This window comes from Python bivittatus, unplaced genomic scaffold (genome assembly GCF_059951505.1).
Source record: "Python bivittatus isolate LINGU-HERP-01145 unplaced genomic scaffold, Pbiv_v1 ctg000850_np1212, whole genome shotgun sequence".
Lineage (NCBI taxonomy): Eukaryota > Metazoa > Chordata > Lepidosauria > Squamata > Pythonidae > Python > Python bivittatus.
In genome coordinates, this window is record NW_028277112.1 from 64,877,597 (window position 1) to 64,900,217 (window position 22,621).

Below are 22,621 nucleotides of genomic sequence, written 5' to 3' on the forward strand. Positions count from 1 at the left end.
ACACCAGAACCTGTGGCAAAATCATGCTTTAAATAAGAAGTACTTGATACCCTCCTCCCACACCATGCTGCCACTACACAGCATTTACCAGCAACCACAACATCCTCTTTGAAAAAGCGGAATGGAGCACCACCCTGCTCACCCAACCATGCTTTTCCTGTCTGTTCATGTGAACAAAAAGCTGTTTATTCAGGAAGTGTTCATTGGAGAGTGGGGCCTAAAGGAAGACAGACAATGATTTCCTACTGCCCCATGTGTGGAAAGCCCGTCTACTTTGGTAAGTCTTTTCATCTCGTAACTGTTCCAAAATGTAGATCTCATCTGTTCAGGTGGGTACACTGGATGTTGAGAATGCTCTAACCAATGATGAATAGCCTGGAGATCCCATTTTTAAAACTTTACTCACAGAAGAAGCTATTTTATTTGAACGGCTAGGAAAGCATAAGCTTTCACTGAAACTGGCTTCCAGATGTGCTGGTCTGGGAAGTCAACTGCACAGGCTTAAAATGTACTACAAGAGGATCAATAATTCTGCCACAAATGTTCTCATAAAAGAGAGGGATCCAGAAATATTTGAGATGCCTTCTTCCAATTCAGGAAATATTCATCTTTTTCTTCTGAGCCCTACCTCACAACGGCCAGAGCCACTCTGCCAATCCTGTTTCTGGACCTTGAAGTTAGACATGTAGCATGAAGAAGGTCTGAACAAGAAAACAATTCCACATGACTGTCCCCCAAATTAATTATACACAGTTTCATCCTAATTACCCAGTTGTTTGACTCTTTAACATCTGATCTTAATTTTGTTCAGCTTTATCATCATAGGGTTCCTCTTCTTCCCCCTTTATTGTATGTTTGAAAATAGTTTCTTTAAAAACTATTCCCTAGAACTATCCCCTGTATGCTAAAAGAAACGTGACCCCTGGGAGAACTTTTTTATACCTTTAGGAAATTAAATGAAGGCTATCATTTAAATTGAATTGGATGAAACAGTCTTCTCCAACCTAGTATCTACCAGATCAGCTGTGGCTGCCATCACCCCAGCCATGATGGTGAACAAAATGGAGGTGCCTTCTAGTGGACTCTGCGTGCCAGAAGGGAAATCCTCCAGCAAATTTTTGTGATGGAACTACCTAAAGAATCTGGGCTGCACTACACTTTCTTATGGCAACATTCTGCAGCACCAAGGACTGGAAGAGGGCTCAGTGGGGACAGAGAAGAAACATGGAGGGAAATCTTTGCGGTCTCTCAACAGCAAGGCTTTTTAGAAGCTGCCTGAGTAAAAAGTTCATTTGAGTCTATCCCTCCCTCCCTCCCCCTTTCTTCCTACTGCATCCTAGTATTGAAACCCAAAATAGTGAAGTAACCCTTGGGATTCTGTTTTAAGTGATTTATTTTCCTGCCTTATATGAAACATCTTGATCCATCTGAAGGTTTGAAATCCTGAAACATATCTTGGGTAGGATTTCTTCCGTGTTTGGGACTTGGGTTAATTGTCTCTTTCACCCCAATTTTAAACAGGTCTTGCTTTATGGAAATATGTTTCCTCTTTCCAACTTATAGTTTTCCTCAGCTACAAAGTTTGTAGAGAATTTTAACTTTTCCAAGGAAATAACTACACATCAGGATGGGTGGACCTTCCGAGTCTGACTTCATATATTTTAAGGCAGACTTTTTGAGGGACTGCTGTTAATCTTCAGAGCTAGGCAGGTTGTGCTAAGCCTTTGTAGACACGCCTGGTGTAAACTCCTGAATGTAAGGAGGCCTTCAGGACATGTTAGAAATGGCTTAGTCCTATTTCCAACCTGAATCGAGCTATCTGACATTCTGCACTCCATTGTAGAGCCTGTGGTGCTTTGTTACATGCTGTATCCTTTACAGCATTCTTCCCTTTCTACCTGAACAGTGGATATCCATTTTGGGAGACGAAATAGTCCCTGCCTCTTCTTTTTCTCCCACTGATGGCAGCAGAAGAGGTATCTCCACATGGATCTGGAACTATTTCCAACGAATCTGGGAAAAGTCTGTCCGTGTGCTTCATGGACTCCAGATGATCATTTTGGCTTCATAGAAGCACAGCTGCCACTGTTGCAGGGGTTCCAAATTTGCAGGGGGTCTAAACACATTCCCTCCAACAGTGTCTTTTCTGTATCGGGAAGGGATATACATCCCCACTACTTTTTCTCTTGTCTCGTGATACTCTTTTTTATTATTATTATTATCTATTTATGAGCATGACAGCTGCAAAAGCCGTGAAGGCAGTGCAGTCCTTTCCCCAAAGCAAAACAATAAACCCACAACTGCATAAAACATGGTTGAAATATTAACATCATGAAAAAGCACACCAAAAGTAACTTTAAAGGTCAATGTAAAGCCAGTTTGCCCCCTTCAAAATTTCATGGATGTTTCTTTAAAGAGGAAGCCTTTACGATAGCTTGAATTTTTGCTCCAAGCCTAGTTTTGAAGGTGTCACATTTATTCTATTTGAAACTGCAGTTCTTTCATCCCTGGGGAAATCATTGTGCTAATGTTGGACAGCCACTGTGGAACAACCTTCTCGTACCTAGGGCCTTCCAGAAGTGTTGGTCTTCATCTCCTATATCTCCAAACAGCGCAGCAGACAGTAGGCTCATTGTCTACTAGCTGCCCAGAGTTATTTGGTTAAGATAGGCAGCCATACAAGTTAGTAAATAAGTAACTAAATAAAATGGCACAAAAGGGAAGAGGATGTGGAGGAAGAGGAGAGCAAGCATTGGAGCGGGGCCAGGCTGGTCTCCCTGTTGCCATGTTACACTTCCTGGAAAGCATGGCATGCAGTTTTCCAAGAGCAATTGGATTCCTGGCTGATGGATGGAGCCAGAGGTTGCTGACCATTCTCAAAACAACAGTCCCTTGAAGTTCCCTCTGGCATGGAGGGTCAAAGGGAGTTCTGCATTACTGTTTTCCTCCTGCCAGATGCCTAGACTAAGAAGCATTGTGTTCCACTAACAAATACTCTACAGCTATGATCCCATTGACTCAACATTGTTCGCTCAGAAGTAGCTCTAGAAACTGGGCTTTGGAGCTGCTACTTTTCCTGGAGGACTGCACCCCAATATGATGAAAGTGAATCTCAGTATTTTTAAATCACACGGGGAAACTTTTCCTCTCTCATCCTCATTTCCTCAAATGCACTTGTTAGATGGAGCCATCACCACTCTCTTTCTTCCTGATCCCCCCCTTTCCTGAACATGTGTGCTCTTGTTTTTTCTGATACTTCCTTGAACATCTGGTCCTCTCCTGAGAAGGTGATAACTCTTCAGTTCTCAGCTGTTTTTTTGCACAGGACTTCTGAGATCAATTCAAGGCCTGTGGGGAAGTGAGTTGAGTGGAGTCATTTTTCTCTGTTCAGATGAATATCCTAAAACATGCTGAGTTCTCTGAAGTTCTTGAGAAGGAATGTGACTATGTGATGAGGTTAGCAAATTACATGTGCAGGGGAGGGAAGGTGAAACCAGTATGTGTACTGATAAAGAAGGGAGTATGATAATAAAAGTATGTTCAGGCTTTGCTGAAGCTTGCAAAAACTTTTAATGGATTCCCTAGAATACTGCCCTGAATTTGTTGAGCGTTGGGGACTTTACCAAACTTGGCACGTTCCTGTTCCCTGGTACCAATTTGTTTTCCAACAAATAAACAAATTCTTTGCCAAAGCACATAAACAAAGCATGAACTTGAATGTCTTCAACACTTGCTTACACCTTTAAGGACACTAGTTGCCCACTCCTACTTAAAAACTTCTAGAGATGATCCGTTTATTCTTTTTCTCAAATTATTAACTATAATCTCCCTATATACAAGCATGTCACACTCCATTCCCCCCCCCCCCCATGAAATATTACAGTACTTGAGTTTTTTGGTATTACACTTTTGCCCTTTAGATGTCCTTTAGATGAATTGGATGTCTATGAGGCTCATATTCTGAGTTGCATATTACAGAGCAGTGTTTCTCAACCTTAGCAGCTTTAAGACGTGTGGACTTCAGCTCCCAGAATTCCCCCAGCCAGCCTTGCTGGCTGGGGCAATTCTGGAAGCTGAAGTCCACATCTCTTGAAGTGGCCAAGGTTGAGAAACACTGTTATAGAGGGAAGCTCTGAAAAAGTATCTACTTACTTCTGAGATTGGTAGCCTGCTCCTTTGAGGACTGGGTCAGGTGTTAAAGGCAACCAAACCATTGGGGTTTAAGCAGCAAGGAAGCCACAGAATTTAAAAGATAACAAATGCAACATAAACAGGAAGTACCGATCCAAAAAGGAAATTACCAGCCTAGAGTCTTGCATAGCTCAGGAAGCAAGAAGCAATCACGCTCAATATTGTGAGCAACAGGAGACGAGACGAAAAGATAAGGGAGGAATGAATTTGTGGGGGACAAGCTTGCAGTTGTTCTTTCATTATCCTATCCATTTTGTGCAGATTTTCCCTACAGAGAGTCACTCAGAGCCTTACCCTTCCCTATTCCTCTACCTGCAGGAGAGTTAATGAAGCAGGTAGCACACATCACCATTCCAGAAGACCTGGTCTGCATCCATGTTAACTAGTTTAATGTAAGTTTAAGCCTGCCTCAGGTTCAGGGCATACACATCCCAACTGTTGAGTTTTCCATCCAGAGCAACGCGAAGCCATATAGATATGGTATCTAGAGCTGATTATCTTACCGGCATTTTGTGTATTCTAATTCTGTTTCAAATTCTTTCCAGATTATGGACATGCAACAAGCTTTCCAATGCTTGCTTGCATCCTCCCTTTCCTCCCCCTTCCCTTCCCTTCCCTTCCCTTCCTTCCTTCCTTCCTTCCTTCCTTCCTTCCTTCCTTCCTTCCTTCCTTCCTTCCTTCCTTCCTTCCTTCCTTCCCCTGTGCTTGATGAAATCAATTGCAATTATTGCACAAGCTAGAATTTTCACAGGTAACACCTGTATTGTTTAGTGTAATATCTGTGTGGAGTGAATATCATCTCAGGTAGTGAAACAGAACATGGTTAAAGCAAATTATGAGACTGATTTCCAATTAGAAGTTGTGGACGGTCCTTCATCTTCTCATTATTTCCAGGGACCAGGTTCACTTAAAAAATGGTTAGAACAATAGAACTTAGACAAATGTATCAATATTTATTTGACCACCTTTTGCTGGTGATAGGTAATCCGAAGTTGACGTAAGCCACGCGTTGTCTGGAGAGTAGAGAAAAGCAAGCCATCAGCATGTGGAACATGGCAGTCAAAAGGAATGTGGAAAACAATTCAAACTTGAAATGTTTCAAGCTTAAAATAGCTACTTCAAGTGATTTGTGCTACATGCGTGTGAAAAAGATTTGATTTCAATACAACACAAAACAGGTTGATCTGTTTGAAAGAAATCAGGGTTGTTCCAAGTGGAAGTGTTTTGAATGTTTCATTGGAAGTCTTACTTTTTCTTGTAATTGGAGGGTTGAGTTTTCCTGCCTGGGCCAGTGTAGCCAGAAAAATGGCTGTGTCTGTACTCCTATTGGCTTAAGCTGGAAAGGGGTGGGGTTTGGGAACAAACCAGCAAACACCTGAAAACTGCACGGCACAATAAGGGAGTCATTGTGGAGCCAACAAGTCCAAACTCCTATTTTTTTGTAAAGATTCCTATGGGGAAGTTGGTCCTGTTCTGTATGAGTGTATGTGTGTACACACACACACAACCCAGTTTGGTACAGTGGTTAAGGCACCAGGCTGGAAACTGGGAGACCATGAATTCTAGTCCCTCCTTAGTCAAGAAGCCAGCTGGGTGACCTTGGGCCAGTCCCTCTCTCTCAGCCCTGGGAAGCAGGCAAGGGCAAACCACTTCTGACAAATCTTGCCAAGGAAACTGCAGGGATTAATACAGGCAGTCACCAGGAGTCAAAAACTGACTCAAGGGCACCAAAACGAAAAAAAAAAAATTGCACATGGCCTTCAGAAGAAAAATAGATGGAAAGTAAATGTAAAATTGGCTTTAGGCCTGTCTGCCCATGTTCTATGCATGCTCCAGGGCTCCTGCTGATTTTGAGATTCAAGATGGCTTCATAAATGCAGCGCGTCTACATTTTCAAAGTTACTTTGAAATGGCTACAATCAATAGAACAAAAACAGCACTGAGTGCCCACAAATACCTTAGCTTAGCAAGCCAGCGATGTAGTAGTTTTGCTTGCTTGCTTGACTTCAGTCAGCTGCTTGCACATTGATTCTTTTGGAGTTTTACATTTTGGGGGTGTTTGAAAAGCAGACGGAGCAACTCTGGTTTGGATAAGAGATGCTGGGTTTTGTCCATCGTTGCGCTCTGCATTCTCTTGCGCCTTTTTATCTAGGGAAACTTCAGAGTGCAAAAGACTCTGTACTAGTTGGCCTGCTAAGTAAAATGACTGTGCACTCTTACGCACTGTTGATATGGTGCATCTTACTGCAAGGGCACATTTGAATTTGTTGGTTTGGTCTGTTTGCATCTGAACCACTAAACAACTCTTAAAAGAAGAGTTGTGTCGCTGAGCGAGAGCTTGGGTGTGGCCCATGATTACTTTAGTGTTCCGCGTGCTGCTGAGGAAGAAAATGTAATTTACATTTAAGATATGAAAGCTGGTAGGGAGGGTTATTTTATTTTATTTTATTTTATTTTATTTTATTTTATTTTATTTCTGTTTCCTGGAATGGGGCCTCTCTCCTGCTTTCTTTTTCTACCAGGCAGAAATTGCATTCTTTTCTTGGCTGCCAGCCAGTACCAAACTGCCAAAAAGGGGAGAACCCCCCCAAAACCAAATTTGCCAGTGAACCTTTAAATATTGCAATGAGATCATGGTCCTGCTGTCAGCAAAGATAGGTTTAGGCTTACACAACTTAGGTTAAGAAGAGGCTTGCTTTAATTCCATTACGGCTTGGGACCTGGGTAACTACAGGACCACATGCTTCAGTCTGAATTGGCCCAAGCTATTGCATCATCTTGGGAAACCTACACCTAGTGCTCTACCATCAGGACCTAGACCAGTCGGCAACTTTAAGATGTGTGGACTTCAACTCCCAGAATTCCCCAGGCACCCAAGTCCACACATCTTAAAGTTGCCAAGGTTGAGAAACCGTGAACTAGAGGAAGTTGAAGCAAGGAAGTGTTGCTTTTTGGTGACAGCGCTGACCTTCTGGAATGATCCCTCTTAAGTGCATTCAGAAAGATGTTGAAGACAAAGCTATTCCAGAGAGCATTTTAATCTATTCAGGGTTAATGTTTTGTATTGTTTTGTTCTTATTTAACTGTTACAAAGTTTTGTTTTATATTTTTATACATACCATGGATGTTTTAATTAAAAAAAGAAAAGAAATCTTGTTTGTGTTAATGGACTGACTGGAATTCATTTTCTGCCAGGATGTCCCCCTGCCTTGGAGGAGAAAATTGATTTGAAAGGTGTGCAAGAGAAATTACAGTCTCTGTGTGTTCTTTTTCTTTTTTTAAGGTGAACCAGTTTAGTAATCTCTCTGCATGCTTCTTTCAATTAGTATACACATGGGACAAAGGAAGAAAGATACCCTTGTATTTGGATTCAAGGAAAGCAAGATAGGAGATTGAAAAAAATGTTTTTGTGATGGGAGTTTTCAAAAATATTTTATTTCTTTTTCTCCACCAATTCTTCTGCAAGCTGGCTTGGTGGTAGCACTCAGGCTGAACTGCTACCATATCAATTCTTGTAATTCTGGAGAGAAAAGAAGGGGGCAAGATACTTTTTCTGTGTTTCCATGGTTTCTTATGGCCAAAATGCTCAAAATGTTTTGAGTCTTGTTTCACCGAAACATGTAACGCATAAACTGATTAGAGCTTCTTTCTGTCAGATGAGCTGTTTGGTTTTGTGCTTGAAACAAAACCCTTTTTCTTTCTTTTCAAGCATTTTTCCTGGTAGCTAATCAACAAAAGTCAAGAATAAGGCCACCAACAGGCAACTACAGATTCCTGAATCACGTTTTTATGACCCCTTGGAAAATAATCACCATGAACCACAATTGCTTAAAATCAACCACATGGTTTCTTGCTATTTTGAGAAAGAAAACACACAGAAATGGTAGTGTAATCCCTAAATTGGCTTACCATAGTTAAGCAAAGACCCCTGTTCAGAACTCCAGGAACATATAGAAATCCTTGGCCCCGCCTTCACATATGCCAACCTTACCCATTTTTCATATTGCTTGACCCACCCTAACTCTTGCTTCCCCCCACTCTCCAAATTAACTGTAGCTCCTGGCCACCAAAAGATTGCACGTCCTGAATTAAACCCTTATTTAAATTCAGGATGGAAGCCTGTGTCTGTCAATTATCTTTAGCTGTTGTAATACTCCCATCATTATTGACTACTGGCCACATTAACCTGGGGAATTGTAATCTAATAAAACCTGGTGACTCACTCCTGGGAATATTTTAAGACATTTGCTACCTGAACTAGAGCAGGCAATGGAGCCCCATCTACTCAAAACAAGATCCATTTTGGTACTTGCAGTAGAAAATCCCACATCTTCTTTTCCTTGCTGTAATTTTGGAGGATTAATACATTAAATCATGAACAATGTCCTGCCCTTTTATGACAGGCAAAATCAGCCTCTCTCCGCCATATGGTAGGACTGACCCTAGACACACATTCTTCATTCCTGCCTTAAGTGTTGCTGCAGAGAAAATGATAGCTTCTTAGTAGTCCGCAAGAAACAGTGTAGCACTCTGGCCTTGAGTCATATACTGAATTTTTGGTCTTGTGGTACATTTTCTGTCACCTCTGTTACTAACACTGAGGTCCTGCTGGAAAGGAAGAGCTGCTGTCTTTAGATCTAAGGTTCCCCATCTTGGTTTCCAGATGTTATTGGACCACACATATCCCATCATCTGGGACTGGGGATAGTGGGAGCCAGAGTTCAACAGGCAAGATGGAGAATCCGTTGTGATGTAGTGAAAATTGGATTGGTAAAGAATTATAGTACATCAACTTTCCTATCCTGGTATCCATCAGAGATACTGAATTCTTATCAAGAATGATGGGGAGTACTGGACTGGAAAAGACTACATAGGGGTGACAGAAAAGGACTCATGGACACAGATTTGCACGAAGGCTGTATGATGATGTTATTAGTTTAAATTATATGTCATTGAATCCTTACAAGCTCCTGGCAGGTGAGCCATTTCCCAGTTGAGACATCATGGTGCTCTTGATGGACCCTTCAGGAAGATGCTTTCTAGCACCTGCATTTCAAGTTTTCAAATCCTTCTTTCTGTTTAGAACAAAGGTCTTGCCAGCAAACTCAGAAAGTTATGAAAGTGCAGCACACTAAATGTAGCCAGCCTAACAACGGATAGAATTAACCTGTTTGCAGGTATGGAAATTAATGACCCAGTTCCTAAATCACGGGCAGCAATTAAGTCTGGATGGTTACAGAAATGGCTACCACTGGCAGTATTTTCATATCACTAACCACACATGTGGGTTCCCTACCATTGCAGTAGTTATTACCCCTGTTAATAACTGCTATGTTGTTTGGTCAAGTAAACACTCTGAGCAGGAGTAATTAATACTGACGGCCTACTAATGGTATTCTAAATGCTGTCAGAAATGATTGTGTGTATATGAGCACTGGCTGTGAAACCCCTTCCATTAATAAGTGCTTATGGGCACAACATGACCTTAAGAAGTTTGTTGGCTTGCCAATATTTTGACTTTACAAGGAGGAAAGTGACAGGAGAATATTTAGGGTGACAAGAGGAGTGAAAGGAAGAAGAAATTAACTAAACTGACCGTTGATATTAGCCATTTGAACGCAGGAAAATGCACTCAGGGAACACTTCATTTTCATCATTTGTAAATGTCAAACTTGTTTCCTTTATTATTTTGTCTCCTTCACATTTCAGTATTTTATGACCATGGGCACTTTTTGCATAGGATACCAAGTTTGCAATGTCATTAAAAGGAAAGCGATTAAGCAAGTGAAAAGCTGAGCAGTGAGCTAAATTACATAGCTCCTTTGTTCCAACCTTCAGCCAAGCTTGCCTCAGCCTATGCTGCAAAGACCAAGCCAAGTTTGAAATTTAAAAATAAACATGGTCAGTTAACATGATTTAGAACAGGATATGCTATTCAAACCAGTGTGATGGCTGAAGAATTCTGGAACAGGCAAGCATATAAATAATCTCTAGTTTAGTGATGTGTGTACTGAACATAACTAGGATGGTATGGGTGTGTACAGTGAGGAATAACATTTGATTATAAAGGCACAGGAAACTCTTGTTCAACTCTTTGCCCCTCGTAATCCTGACAGGGATTCAGTCCATTCTAATTCTTGAATGGTCTATATCAGTGTTTCTCATCCTTGGCAACTTTAAGATGTCTGGACTTCAGTTCCCAGAATTCCCCAGCCAGCATTGCTGGCTGGGGAATTCTGGGAGTTGAAGTCCAGACATCTCAAAGTTGCCAAGGATGAGAAACACTGGTCTATATGGTGTGCGTTCCTAAGTAATAATCCTGATTTTAAAATCATAGTATATTATTAAGAAGACCTCCAGCATAATCCTATATGTTCGAACAGCATCCCTTCAGAGATCTGTATGGTTCCCACCATGATAACATTCAGAAAGTCACTGAAGACTTGTTTGTTCTCCCAGGCCTTAGGGTAGAGTGGTGGTCGAGTCCCTGTAGGAAGTCTTGTTTGTTAAAGAGAGTTTGCCTTCTGGATGCGAATGACCTGTTCCTTTATTTTTTATTCTTGTTTTTTTAAGTGTAAGCCACCCAGAGTCATTTGGAGTCAGCCTCTAAATTGTATGTATGTATGTATGTATGTATGTATGTATGAATAGATAAATGCTCAGGAGTAAACTCCATTACATGTAGTCCCTGGGTTAAGAATGCCCGAGTTACAGATGACTCAGAGTTAAGAACGGAGCCTATTGTAGCAAAATTTGAGTTAAATACACAATGATGCAAGTTAAATACACAATGATTTGAGTTAATTACACAATACTACTAATGCAATATTAAATAATAATACTGTTTCGGCTTACAAACAAATTCGACTTAAGGTCAGATCTTGGGAACAGAGCTTGTTCTTAAACTGGAGACTACCTGTACATTTAATAGGACCAATTGGCAGATCAGTGTGTAGAGAATTGCAGTTTTCAAATATTCTTACTTGTGTGTTAAAAAGCATCTGTTAGGAATATGTAAATTTGGTATCTGAACATACTGTTGTTGATGATAAGTTATCACACATAATAACTTACCAAGTATTTCAAGCGTTCAAAAATTTCTCAATCTCAATAATCCTTACAACATAATGTTCCGCATTGTCGAGAGAGAGAGAACATGATGAAGGCTGACAGAATACTGATGTTAGGGAGCTTTGAACAATGCTATGCTCGTGTACTCAGTACTGGGACATACCTCCCAATCAGAGGTAGTCCTCGCTTAATGACCATTTGTTTAGTGACTGTTCAAAGTTATGACGGTGCTGAAAAAAGCTACTTATGACTGGTCCTTGCACTTACAACCGTCGCAGCACCCCCACAGTCACATGTTCGTGATCCAGGCACTTGGCAGCCATCTCGCACTTATGATGGTTGCAGCGTCCCAGGCTCACTTGATTGCCATTTGGGACCTTCCCAGCCAGCTTCTGGCAAGCAAAATCAATAAGGAACTGCATGATTCACTTAATGATGGCCACAAAAAATGTTGTAAAATTGGGTGCAGTCACATGATGCCTCACTTAATGACCACCCCACTTAACAATGAATTTTCTGGTCCCTATCATCACCTTGCCGACAAAGATCCACATAATCAAAGGTATGGTTTTTCCAGTAGTGATGTATGGCTGTGACAGCTGGACCATAAAGAAGGCTGAGCACCAAAGTATTGATGCCTTTGAACTGTGGTGCTGGAGAAGACTCTTAAGAGTCCCTTGGACTGCTAGGAGGTCAAACTAGTCAATCCTGAAGGAAATCAACCCTGACTACTCATTGGAAGGATTGATAATGAAGCTCATGCTCAGATACTTTGGCCACCTAATATGAAGAGAGGACTCTTTGGAAAAGACCCTGATGCTGGGAAAGATTGAAGGCAAAAGGAGAAGGGGACGGCAGAGGATGAGATGGTTAGATAGCATCACTGAAGCAATGAGCATGAAACTGAGCAAACTGAGGCAGTGAAGGACAGGAAGGCCTGGCGCGATATGGTTCGTGGGGTCACGAAGAGTCGGACACAGCTTAACAACTGAACAACAACAACAACAACAACATTGTTGTTAAGTGAGGACCACTTGTAGTTTATTTAGTAGACCAATGCAAACTGGGTTTAATCTAACTGGAATCATTATAAAATTACAAGAGTTCTCCTAAACCAAGCCAGAGGCCCATTTGCTGCAGAATTTACTGCCACACTGTGGGTAGCTAGATGTATTTGGGAAGTTCAGGGGCCTGGACTAGAGAATGATTGCCCCGTTTCATTGTTGGAACAACCCGGCTTATTATTCAGGAGATAATAAACAGCCATCAATATTAATAGCCACTGATAGCTTGATTCTCCGTGAATTTGTCCTGTGCCCTTTCAAAACCTTTGAAACTGGCTGCCAGTACCACAACTGCTGGCAGCAAATTGTACTGTTTAACTAGGGAAACAGCCCTAGGTAAAAAAGTATTTCTTTTGTTGGTTGTGCATCTCCCTGCATCTCTTTTCAATAGAGGAGCCTTGAGGTCTAACAAGAGAGAGGGAGAGAACTCACTATCCACATTATCTGTGCCACGCATCAAGCAGGTCTTTCTTTATCCTCCTTTGTCCTAAGCTAAAGAGTTCCAGCTGCGGTACTCTTACCTTCTAGGGGAACTGCTTCAGCCTCCTAATTATTTTGGTTGCCCACTTTTGCACCTTTTCTATCTCTATCACAGTGTTTCTCAACCGTGGCAGCTTGAAGATATGTGGACTTCAACTCCCAGAGTTCCCCAGCCAGCATGCTGGCTGGGGAACTCTGGGAGTTGAAGTCCATATATCTTCAAGCTGCCAAGGTTGAGAAACACTGCTCTATCATATATCCTTCTTAAGGTGAAGTGACCAGAATTGTACATAGCATTCCAAGTGTGATCTCATCACAGAGCTTTATAAGGTACATTATATGGGCGGATTTATTTTCAGTTCCTTTCTAAGGATTCCAGGCATGGAATTTACCATTTTATCACAGTTGCATTCTGGAGTGACATTTTCATTGAATCGTCCACTGTGACTAAGTTTCCTTTCTTCAGAATCCATTAATATACAGTATAGGTGGACTCTGGATTTTCTTGAGTCAGCATGTATCTCTTTGCATTCTTTCAGTTAAATTGCATTTGCCATTCTGAAGCTCCGTCGCTCAGTTTGGAGGGATCCTTTTGGAAGTCGTCACAATTTCTTTCTGAGATTACCATCCTGACCAGTTTGATAGCATCAGCCATCAAACTCTCACTGCTCAGCTTTAACTCCAGATCATTTATGCTGTATATCAATTTAAAGGCGCTGGCTGAATGATGATCCCTCTGGGACCCCACTTTGCATATCTTTCCAGTGTGAGGATTGCCCATTTATTTCTACTTTGTGTTTCCTGTTTTTTAATCAGCTGCCAGATCCATCAGAGCATGTGTCCTTGTATTCCATGAAAATTGAGTTTCCTCAGGAGCCTTTGATGAAGGACTTTGTCACAGGCTTTCAGAAAATCCAAGTGTACAATATCAGTTGGTTCACCCTTGTCTCCTTGCTTGTTGACATTCTCAATAAAATCTAGATGATCAGTAAGACAAGACTTATCTTTGCAGAAGCTAAGTTGGTCCTTTCTAGGGAAACTTATTCTTTTGCACTTGTTTATTTTTTCTTTAATAATACTTTCAACCATTTTCTCCAGAAGAATTGACCTATGGTTTCCTTTATTATTCATCCGTTGATCTCTTTGTTAAAAAAAAAAAAAAATCAGAATCACCGTGGCTATCTTCCAGCCCTTGGGAAGAGATTCCAAGGTTCAAAAGAGATGGCATATTTTTATGAAAAGATCAGCAATTTCATATCCAAGTTCTTCAAAACTTCTTGGGTGGAAACTGCCTGGACCCAGGGTTTTATTTATTTTTAGTTTGTCAGTTAGGCTTAGAACTTCATCTCTGATTGCCTTTATTTGTCTCAGTTTATCTGACCTCCTCCTGAAAAAACCACTTCAGGCACACCCATCTATCCTACAACCTCAGCAGGAACCCTAAGGAAAAGAATTCAGTTTCTCCACTATTTCCTTATTTGTCTTTAAGTGCCCGTAATGTGCAGTGGACAAATGACCTCTCTGGACCCCTCTTCTCATTCCAAATATATTTGAATAATTTTTTTATTGTTTCTCTCAATGGACTCTGTTATGGTCTCCTCACAGATTTTGTTTGTTTGTTTGAATCTTTTAGCATTGTTTTAGCATCTTCCTTGCCAGAACGTATGGTCATTTCTGTTCTTGTCTGAGCAGACTTCTCTGATCTTGTTCATTAATCACTCTGGTGTTTTCTTGGACTTTGGGGAATATTTACTGATTTGAGATATACTTTCCAACTGAGATCTGTTATTGTGTTTTTGAATAATCTTCAACCATTATGGAACAAATGGACCTTCTCGGGTCTCCCTTTCAACTTTCCTTTTCCTCAATCCACTCCTTGTTTTTGCAGGGGGTGGGGGAAGGGAGGGAGGGAGTTTACTCTTCTGAAGTAAAATGTGACTAAAATGTGATTTGTTAAGGGATATAGAATACTGGTTACCATTCCCATCTTTTAGGTCTTGGACAAGATTCTGGGCATTACTTAGGATTAAAGCTCACCTTACATCTCCCCTGATTGGCTCGTAGGCTATGTAAAAAGTTGGTATCTTTGTTCCATCCAGAACATTCATTTTTCCAGCCTGTTTGAGGTTGATTGGCATCACCTAGTACTATTATTGTTTCTTTGTCAGATAAATTCATTTTTCACCTGTAGGTCAACTTTACCCTTTCAGCCAGAGTGGTGAAAGCACTATCACTAATACTGACTTGCTTTTGGAGGACGATTCAGTGGAAGAGTTCCTTCCATTTGTAATTTTTACTTCATGGGATTCTGTGTTCTCTTTGACATGTTCCATCCCTAATACTCCTTTCCCAGCCTTTCCTATGCAGCTTATTTCCAGAGATCACTCTAGCCCAGTTGGTGATTTCTATTCATCCAGTTTCTGCAGTAGTTGCTAGATCTGTGGCGTGCACTTTTACCCTTGTGACTTTGTGGTTTTCTTGCTCAGTTATACTTACTTCTTAGATCTACGCTGTCTCACACTGAACAGTTAGAAAAATACGTATTTTAACCCTCTTTTTTCTGCACCAGTTTAAATCAGGTGCTTACATCCTGATTTCAACGGATTCCTGCCCTCCCCAGGAATCCGATTAAAAGCTGTTGTGCCACCTTTTAAATATTATACACCAGCAGTCTAGTACCTTCCTGATTCAAATGCAGTGCATTCTTTTTGTACAAACCTAACTTGCCCCAAAAGGTCCCTCCCGATGCCTTATACTGTAGATCTAACCTCTTTTCCCAGGTATGTATGTTGCACAGGAATCTTTTCTAAGAGAACCACCTTGGTGGCCCTGGACTTCAGCGCCCTGACGAACTACCTAACATCTCCTTTCAGAACGACTTGACTATTTTCCTTACAACACTGATGCCAACATGCATTGGCTTATTCCCAGCATTTCCTACCAGACTGTCTAGACACCCTGTAATGTCTACAACCTTTGCATCATGCAAGCAAGTCACCAGGCGATCAGTATACCTGTCACACACCCATCTGTATATGCTTTGAATAATCAAATCCCCCAATACTAGGAGCACCTCTCTACCCAAAGGTATATCCTTAGTATAAAAGGATATTTGTTTATCCCCAAGGACTTGGGGCCTCCTATGAAATCTTTCCCCTCTTCCTTCTATGACATTCTCCTATCCTGAGGGCTTTATTTATTTATACACTTTATAGGCTGCCCAACTCCCAAAGACTCTGGGTGGCTTACAATTACAAGTAATAAAAAAAAATACAAAACACAAAAAAGAATCATGAATGGCCCCCAAAACAACATATATCCAAAGAAAACCCATCCAGCAGGAGCTCAGCTTCCACTCTGTCCCAGAGCCTGGGAGAATAGCTTCCTAAACATCATTGGCTTCCTTCTCCAGGTCTGTCAAGGCATTACAATTGCGTAGAATGCTACTGCCTGAACTCCAAAGGCCTCTGTCACCAACCTCTCTGCCTCTCCCAGCTTTCTCCAAATCAGCTGTTTTTCTGCATTTCCAGGTTTCAACATAATACCATTTTACTTCACACCAAGAGATCCGCTGTGTAGCCTGTTGCCTGGCCTGATATATATTGTAATAATCCTGTATAGTTCAGTGTCTGCCAAGCCAGATGCAGTCCAGCACTATTGATTGCAATGCTACATTAAGCAGTCTCAAGGGCCTTCGCTATGGTGGAGTTCTCCTTTCTTAGAGTACACCAGCTTGTGTTCTTTCTCTCATTATACACACACACACACATGCCATGACACTTCCTCTGCCATCCTAGCAGCAAAGAACAGGCACTAAGCACCAGATCCATAGAAGCAGGGATCTACCACACTAGAGAAGACCTAAGGTGCAGACTGTGCAGAGGCCTCAGAGACAGTCCAACACATAGTGGCAGGGTGTAAGATGCAGGCAAGAGCAGCATACTTTGAACGGCATAACCAAGTAGCTGGCATTGTGTACAGGAACATCTGCATGGTGTATGGGCTAGACACTCCCAAGTCCAGATAGGAGATTCCATAGAAAGTCATGAAGAATAACAAGGCTAAGATCCTTTGGGACTTCCAGATCCAGACAGACAGGCAAGTAGTAGTAGTCAACCAGACACTGTGGTAGTAGACAAGGACCAGAAGACAGCAGTAGTGACAGATGTAGCAGTTCCAAGTGACAGCAACATCAGGAAAAAGGAGTATGAGAAGCTGGAGAAGAACAGGGCCTGAAGGAGGAACTAGAGAGGATGTGAAAAATAAAAGCCAAAGTGGTCCTAGTGGTGGTAGGAGCACTTGACCCCTAAGCTGGGAGAGGGGCTCTAAAAGATCCCAGGAACAACCTCAGAGCTCTCTGCCCAGAGGAGTGAAGTGCTAGGAACAGCTCAGATCCTGCACAGAACCCTCAAACTCCCAGGCCTCTGGTAGAGGACCTGAGATTGAGGAAGACACATGCCACACATAGGGGTGAGAGAGGATTTTTTTTAATGCCTTGTGAAAGAATGTATCTCTATCACTACCTCTCTCTCTCTCTCTCTCTCTCTCTCTCTCTCCTTTGCTTTTGAAAAGGCAGGAGATAATTCTATGTGTTGAAATCCAACACATCTGGGCAGGCACCAGTTTCAGAAGGCTGTGCTAAAATTTGTGGCACTTAACCAAATTCAGGAAGGGCAGTAGGTGCATTAAAATAAGCTAGCTGGCGTGAACTAGTAAAGCAAGGTGAAAATATACCCATCAGGGATTCAAGTACAGAAACTGCTCTGAATCATGTCTTCCCCTTTCTGTTAAAAAGCCTATTTTCTTACTCTGCTGCATTAGAATCTAGGAATTTCATCATTCCAGTGATCAAGTATATTATAAATAAGGCAGTATTTGATATGCTTTCACTTTCATACACAACTTGATGGTTCCCCACCCTCACACCCATGCCATCCCTCAAAGAGTTGTTCTTTTCAACTGCCCTGCAACTTCATCTTTAAGAAATATCACAATCAGACCTGAAAATAGTTTTACAATCCCAGATCAGTCTCCCTCCCTGTTGCAGGAAGAGACTGGCTTAGATGAAGCTGTGGGGTTTGTGGGTATGGTGGAAGCGAAGCTGAGGTGCTGCGATCCGAGTTAGGTTTTATTTGATAGGAAGTGGAGCCCTGCACAGACTCTTGATGCAAAGGAGCTTCTCTCCAGGGCATACGCTCACATGCTTACTAATGCTTCACCTCGACAAGGGCAGTGCAACATTTAGCTAGTGCAGAACAGCCTTTTCCCAAAGGCGAGGACGCTCTGTGCTGAATATAGACGACGGCAGCATTCCCTGCAATTGAACAAATGGAGGCAACGTGGTTTTAAAGTGTGACTGATGCATCATGCATTTAATAAGTCCCAGTGCATCCTGCTGGAAGGAAGGCAATGGGACAAAACGCTGACAGATTTATTTCGAGTATCAGATGGCTCCATTATTAATCAGAGACAGTACCTACCAAGGGAAGGCACAAGAGGCGAGATAAAAATAACCTGGAAGGAAACAGATGGAATTTCTTTCACCTTTTTCTTTAAGGCTTTACAATTCTGTGAACAATAATTGTCGATAACATAGCTTGCCTAGGTTTTGAATGTATGTTTTAATATACCGGCGAAAGGCAGGTAATGTGTGCTACAGTCTTGGTGCTCGGCGTGATAGGCAGAGACCAATCACGCACAGCCTTTTAATCTCCTTCCCAGCCACTGATGCAATCCTACTTTTCTCTCAACCCCATTAACCTTAGCATATAACTTATCCCATAGAACGTATGTGTTACATTTATATTCTGTCTTTCCCCCAGAGGCTTAGCGAGGCAAAGAACATAAACCCACTGAGTTAGGATAAACTGTAAAGGTATAATAGTCCTGACTACATAGCTGTGCAAAAAAATTATAGAACAGCCGGCTGGAGTTGATGTCCAGCACATCTGGAAGGCATTGGGCCTAGAAGATGGTCCTAAGGCAATAAGGATCCCCTAGACATCGCTAACAGATTTTGAAGACCAAGAATTGCTTGAACTGCTAAGGGTGTAGACCAGGGTTCCTCAATCTTGGCAACTTTAAGACAGGTGGACTTCAACTCCCAGAATTCCCCAGCCAGCCTTGCTGGCTGAGGAATTCTGGGAGTTGAAGTCCACCTGTCTTAAAGTTGCCAAGGTTGAGGAACCTTGGCATAGACCATTTTATTCTTGGTGTGGGTAGCACTGTTGCCCCATAAACCTCTCATTGCTTGCAAGTGGGTTGCACATCCATAACACAGTCATCTCAAATGAGGTGAATAGCCTAGTGGGCAATGGTTGGGACTTAATCTGTTGCAGCTACAGTGGACTCTTCTTGCCTAGTGCTCAAGGCCCTCTGCAAGCAAAGCACACAAGCCCTCTTGGCTCTTGCAGTGACTCCTGATTTTCCTGTGCTTTTCATGCTTCAGCTCTAGTTTCTCTCATTCACTCCTCTCCCCTTCAGCTATCGAGCATCCTAATGAACATTGCACAGAATTGGAAATGGCTGCCATGATGGCCTAGGTGCCTTCTTTGCATGTCTGATTCAGGGCTTTCCTTTCAGATTACACCAGTGGTCTTTAGCTATATCTAAACCTGGATTTGGAGACAGTTATCTGTTTCAGAGATCAACCTGGTGGAGTCTAAGCATTGCAGCGCCCAAGTGGCTTGGCCTGTTGAAAGACTTCAAAGGATGGTCATTCACAGGGACTGCATAGAAGACTATCCTCTTTTCTATTAAAAAAAAAAAAGATTCTGAAACATGCCTAAACTTATGTAATCAAAATGTGTATTCGAAAAATATGCACATGTTCAAAATACATTTCTGTGAACTTCAGGAATGATACGATACATGATCCCTATTGTCAGAATCTGTTCCTAAATTGAAAGTACTGTATAAACCGCATTTCTGTGGTTACTCATGAACCTTCTAGCCAAGCAGTAGTTTGAACCTAGGTTTCCTACAGTCAGCTAACAACTACATTAAGAGTATTATGGTAGATTCTTGTGGGAGTGGTGGAAAGAAACTTCAAAGTCAAATTCAAAGGCTTTACTCTGAGATGCACCCCCCACCCTCGAATTGCAAGAAGCATGAACAGAAAGCATGAGATGAGTAGCCTAATGCTCCTGGGTGGCACCAGGATGGAGAAACTGAATGTGAGTAATTAGGTAGAAACAGTTAAATATGTTCACTAGCAGCACCAGAAGTTCAAAGCTGCTATTGATAACAACAAATATCAGTAAAATATTGTTGTTTGATAGCGGCTTTATTGTTTCTTGTTTCCATTGCCCTGGAACTGTTTTATAGCAAAGGGGAGAACCTAAGAAAACAAATAAAGCAATGGCTTCACCAACAATGGTGTCAATTTCTAAGATATTTTGTCTTATTTTCCCACTAACAAGGCCCTGTGATTGGCTTTTGATGCCCTGGGACTTGGAGTCCCCACTTATCTGGAGGGCACCCAGGGAGAGAAGGGAGCATGACCTGAAAACCAATAGTGATATATGGCAAGCATTTTGCTGGAACTGTACGATGTGGTCCCAGCTTTGCCCGTCCGTGCTCCACAAAGAGGGAGGCAGAACGGCAGTAGTGGCTTTTGATCGGTTGGGCCCTGAGGATTCCTGAAACCTGCCCTGTCCATCTGCCCAGGTTGCCTTTAATTTTCTGGCTATATCACCCAAACAGCATTGGCCGTTTGGAGGGTTTTCTAGCCCATGATGAGAGCAGATTATTCCCTCCTGTCTGTACTCATCCTGAACAAGCAAAACTGGCGACCATGTGACACAGAGCGGTGGACTGAGCCACCAGGGACCTTCCCATATACTTATGACATCTTGGAATGAGGCATTGGGCCCATGATCTGGTGCAAACAGGCCCTTTCCTGCTGCTGCAGATACGGTATTTTGTGCTCAGCAATCTCAGGTCCTGGCAGGCTATCCCAGCTGGGCTGCACACACAGAATGGCAAAGGTGTAAAATATAGCCGTCCTTTTAAAATTTTAATTTTGCCTACGAATTTTCTTTCCTTCTGTCCAGAAAGCGATTTCTCCCTTGCAGCAAGGGGAGAAATGTCCTTGAAAGTCTCAAAAGCCCACGTGCCCTTCATTGGACAACACAAATGACGTGCATTAAAACCGTTATGATTTTAATATGTCTGTAGAGCTAAAGATAAGAACTGTTAAACAGAAACTTGTGGGGTCCAACTGAGAGGAAAAAATGTCAATTGCCCCTGTGTTCAAAGATTCTAAAAGGATAAGCCCCTTTGATTCTGAAATTCTGGCAAGGTGTTTTGCAGATCAAAACTGCATTCTGTATACCTTCTCCTATTAATGAGGGGTTTGGAGTTGTACGATCACTCATACCTTTCCCTTCTCTTAACAGCTGAGCGGAGGCGTTCTCTTGGCAAAGACTACCATCCCCTCTGCCTGAAGTGCCACCATTGCAAACGGCAGCTCAGTCCTGGCCAGCATGCTGAGGTATAGAACAAACCACCACATCTGCCTCCTCTTGTAATTTGTTACCCCCTGAGAGCAATCTCTCCTGATAGAGGGCTTCATTTTCAAAGGCTGCCTGGAACTGGTTTGCCAGTGAAGGCTGCTTTAATCTTTTGGCTGGGCAAAGGGAAGGGGGCCCTGGCAGGAGAACACATAGGTTACAGTTGGCTCAAATCCAGCAGAATGGAATGTGGGTATGCAAGAGAGGGGGGAGAAAAGGTTTATATATGGCAAGAGGAACCTCAGTTTGTTTGTATCTGTGCATACGTTGCATCTCTGTATACAGAACCCTCGTATATGTCACCCAGAGGCTCAGTCAGTTTTGGCCAAGATGCCAGGTTTGCTGGAGAGATGAGATGTAAGCATTGTCCCCCCTTAGGTGGCTCCCAGGGTGTCTGTTTCCTTTGGTTTTTGGAATCCAACTTGATGTCTTGAGAACTGTGGCAACTCCCACATGTTTTGTCCCACTCGTTCCTTCATGGAGCCTCCTCCCCAGATGCATGTCTCTTAGTTATGTTTCAGCAAGCAGGTCGACTGTGATGGAATGCTGAGCACTTCATTTCACAGAGAAAAAGACTAATTACAGTAAAGGCCTACCAAGCTTGACAGCTGAGGGGAAGACTCAAAATAGCTCCAGTTCTGTTCAATTACTATAGTGGATGCCACGACAAATATCTGAATGCCATGAAAACCAGCTAAAGATGGCTTCAAGTCATCTCAACTCTGGGTGACTGAATGGACATGCAGTTTCTCAATAGTAATAGGAACATGGCTTGCCTTTTTCTGTTGTGGTTCTTGTTTTAACTTTCCCATCTGACCTACAATTCTGGGATTCTCTAGTAGTCCCCTGTCCAAGTACTAATGGAGGCCAATCCTCCTTAGCTTCCAAATCCAGACAAGGCTGGTCTGGCTCATCACCCCATTGGAATATAACAATAATGAATGGAGAAGGTGCATGGACTAAATCCAGCTACCCCAGTAACTCCAAGCTGCCTCTAGCAAGAGAGGCTTTTGCACCCATTAAAACCTTAATGTCTTCCTCTTAAATTATCCTGTTGGGTTAAGGCATAGTTATTGGAAATGACACAAGTTAGCGATAATGCTATGTTGCTTTCAGTGATGCTACGTTGGAGGCATTGATGCAGAAATTTCAGTGCAACAGCAATAGACTATCTCTTATTGCTTGGCCAGAAAAGAGCGCAGAACCAAGAAACAACATCATTCCATTTCAGGGAAGGGAACTGTGAAGCACTGACTCCTTCTGTTGGATCACAGGAAAGGAGAATCGATTCCTGTGTACGTC

General features: G+C 42.2%; 1 protein-coding gene across 1 annotated transcript in view; it reads left to right on the forward strand.

The window, feature by feature from the left end:
- Nucleotides 1–216: 216 nt before the first annotated feature.
- LOC103051640 (cysteine-rich protein 1-like) overlaps nt 217–22,621 on the forward strand; it is a 34,758-nt gene continuing 12,353 nt past the window's right edge. The window contains exons 1-2 of the mRNA XM_007424185.4: nt 217–277; nt 21,206–21,300. Of these exons, the coding sequence (XP_007424247.2) occupies nt 235–277; nt 21,206–21,300 (138 nt within the window). The 5' untranslated portion in view covers nt 217–234. The remainder of the gene's footprint in view (nt 278–21,205; nt 21,301–22,621) is intronic.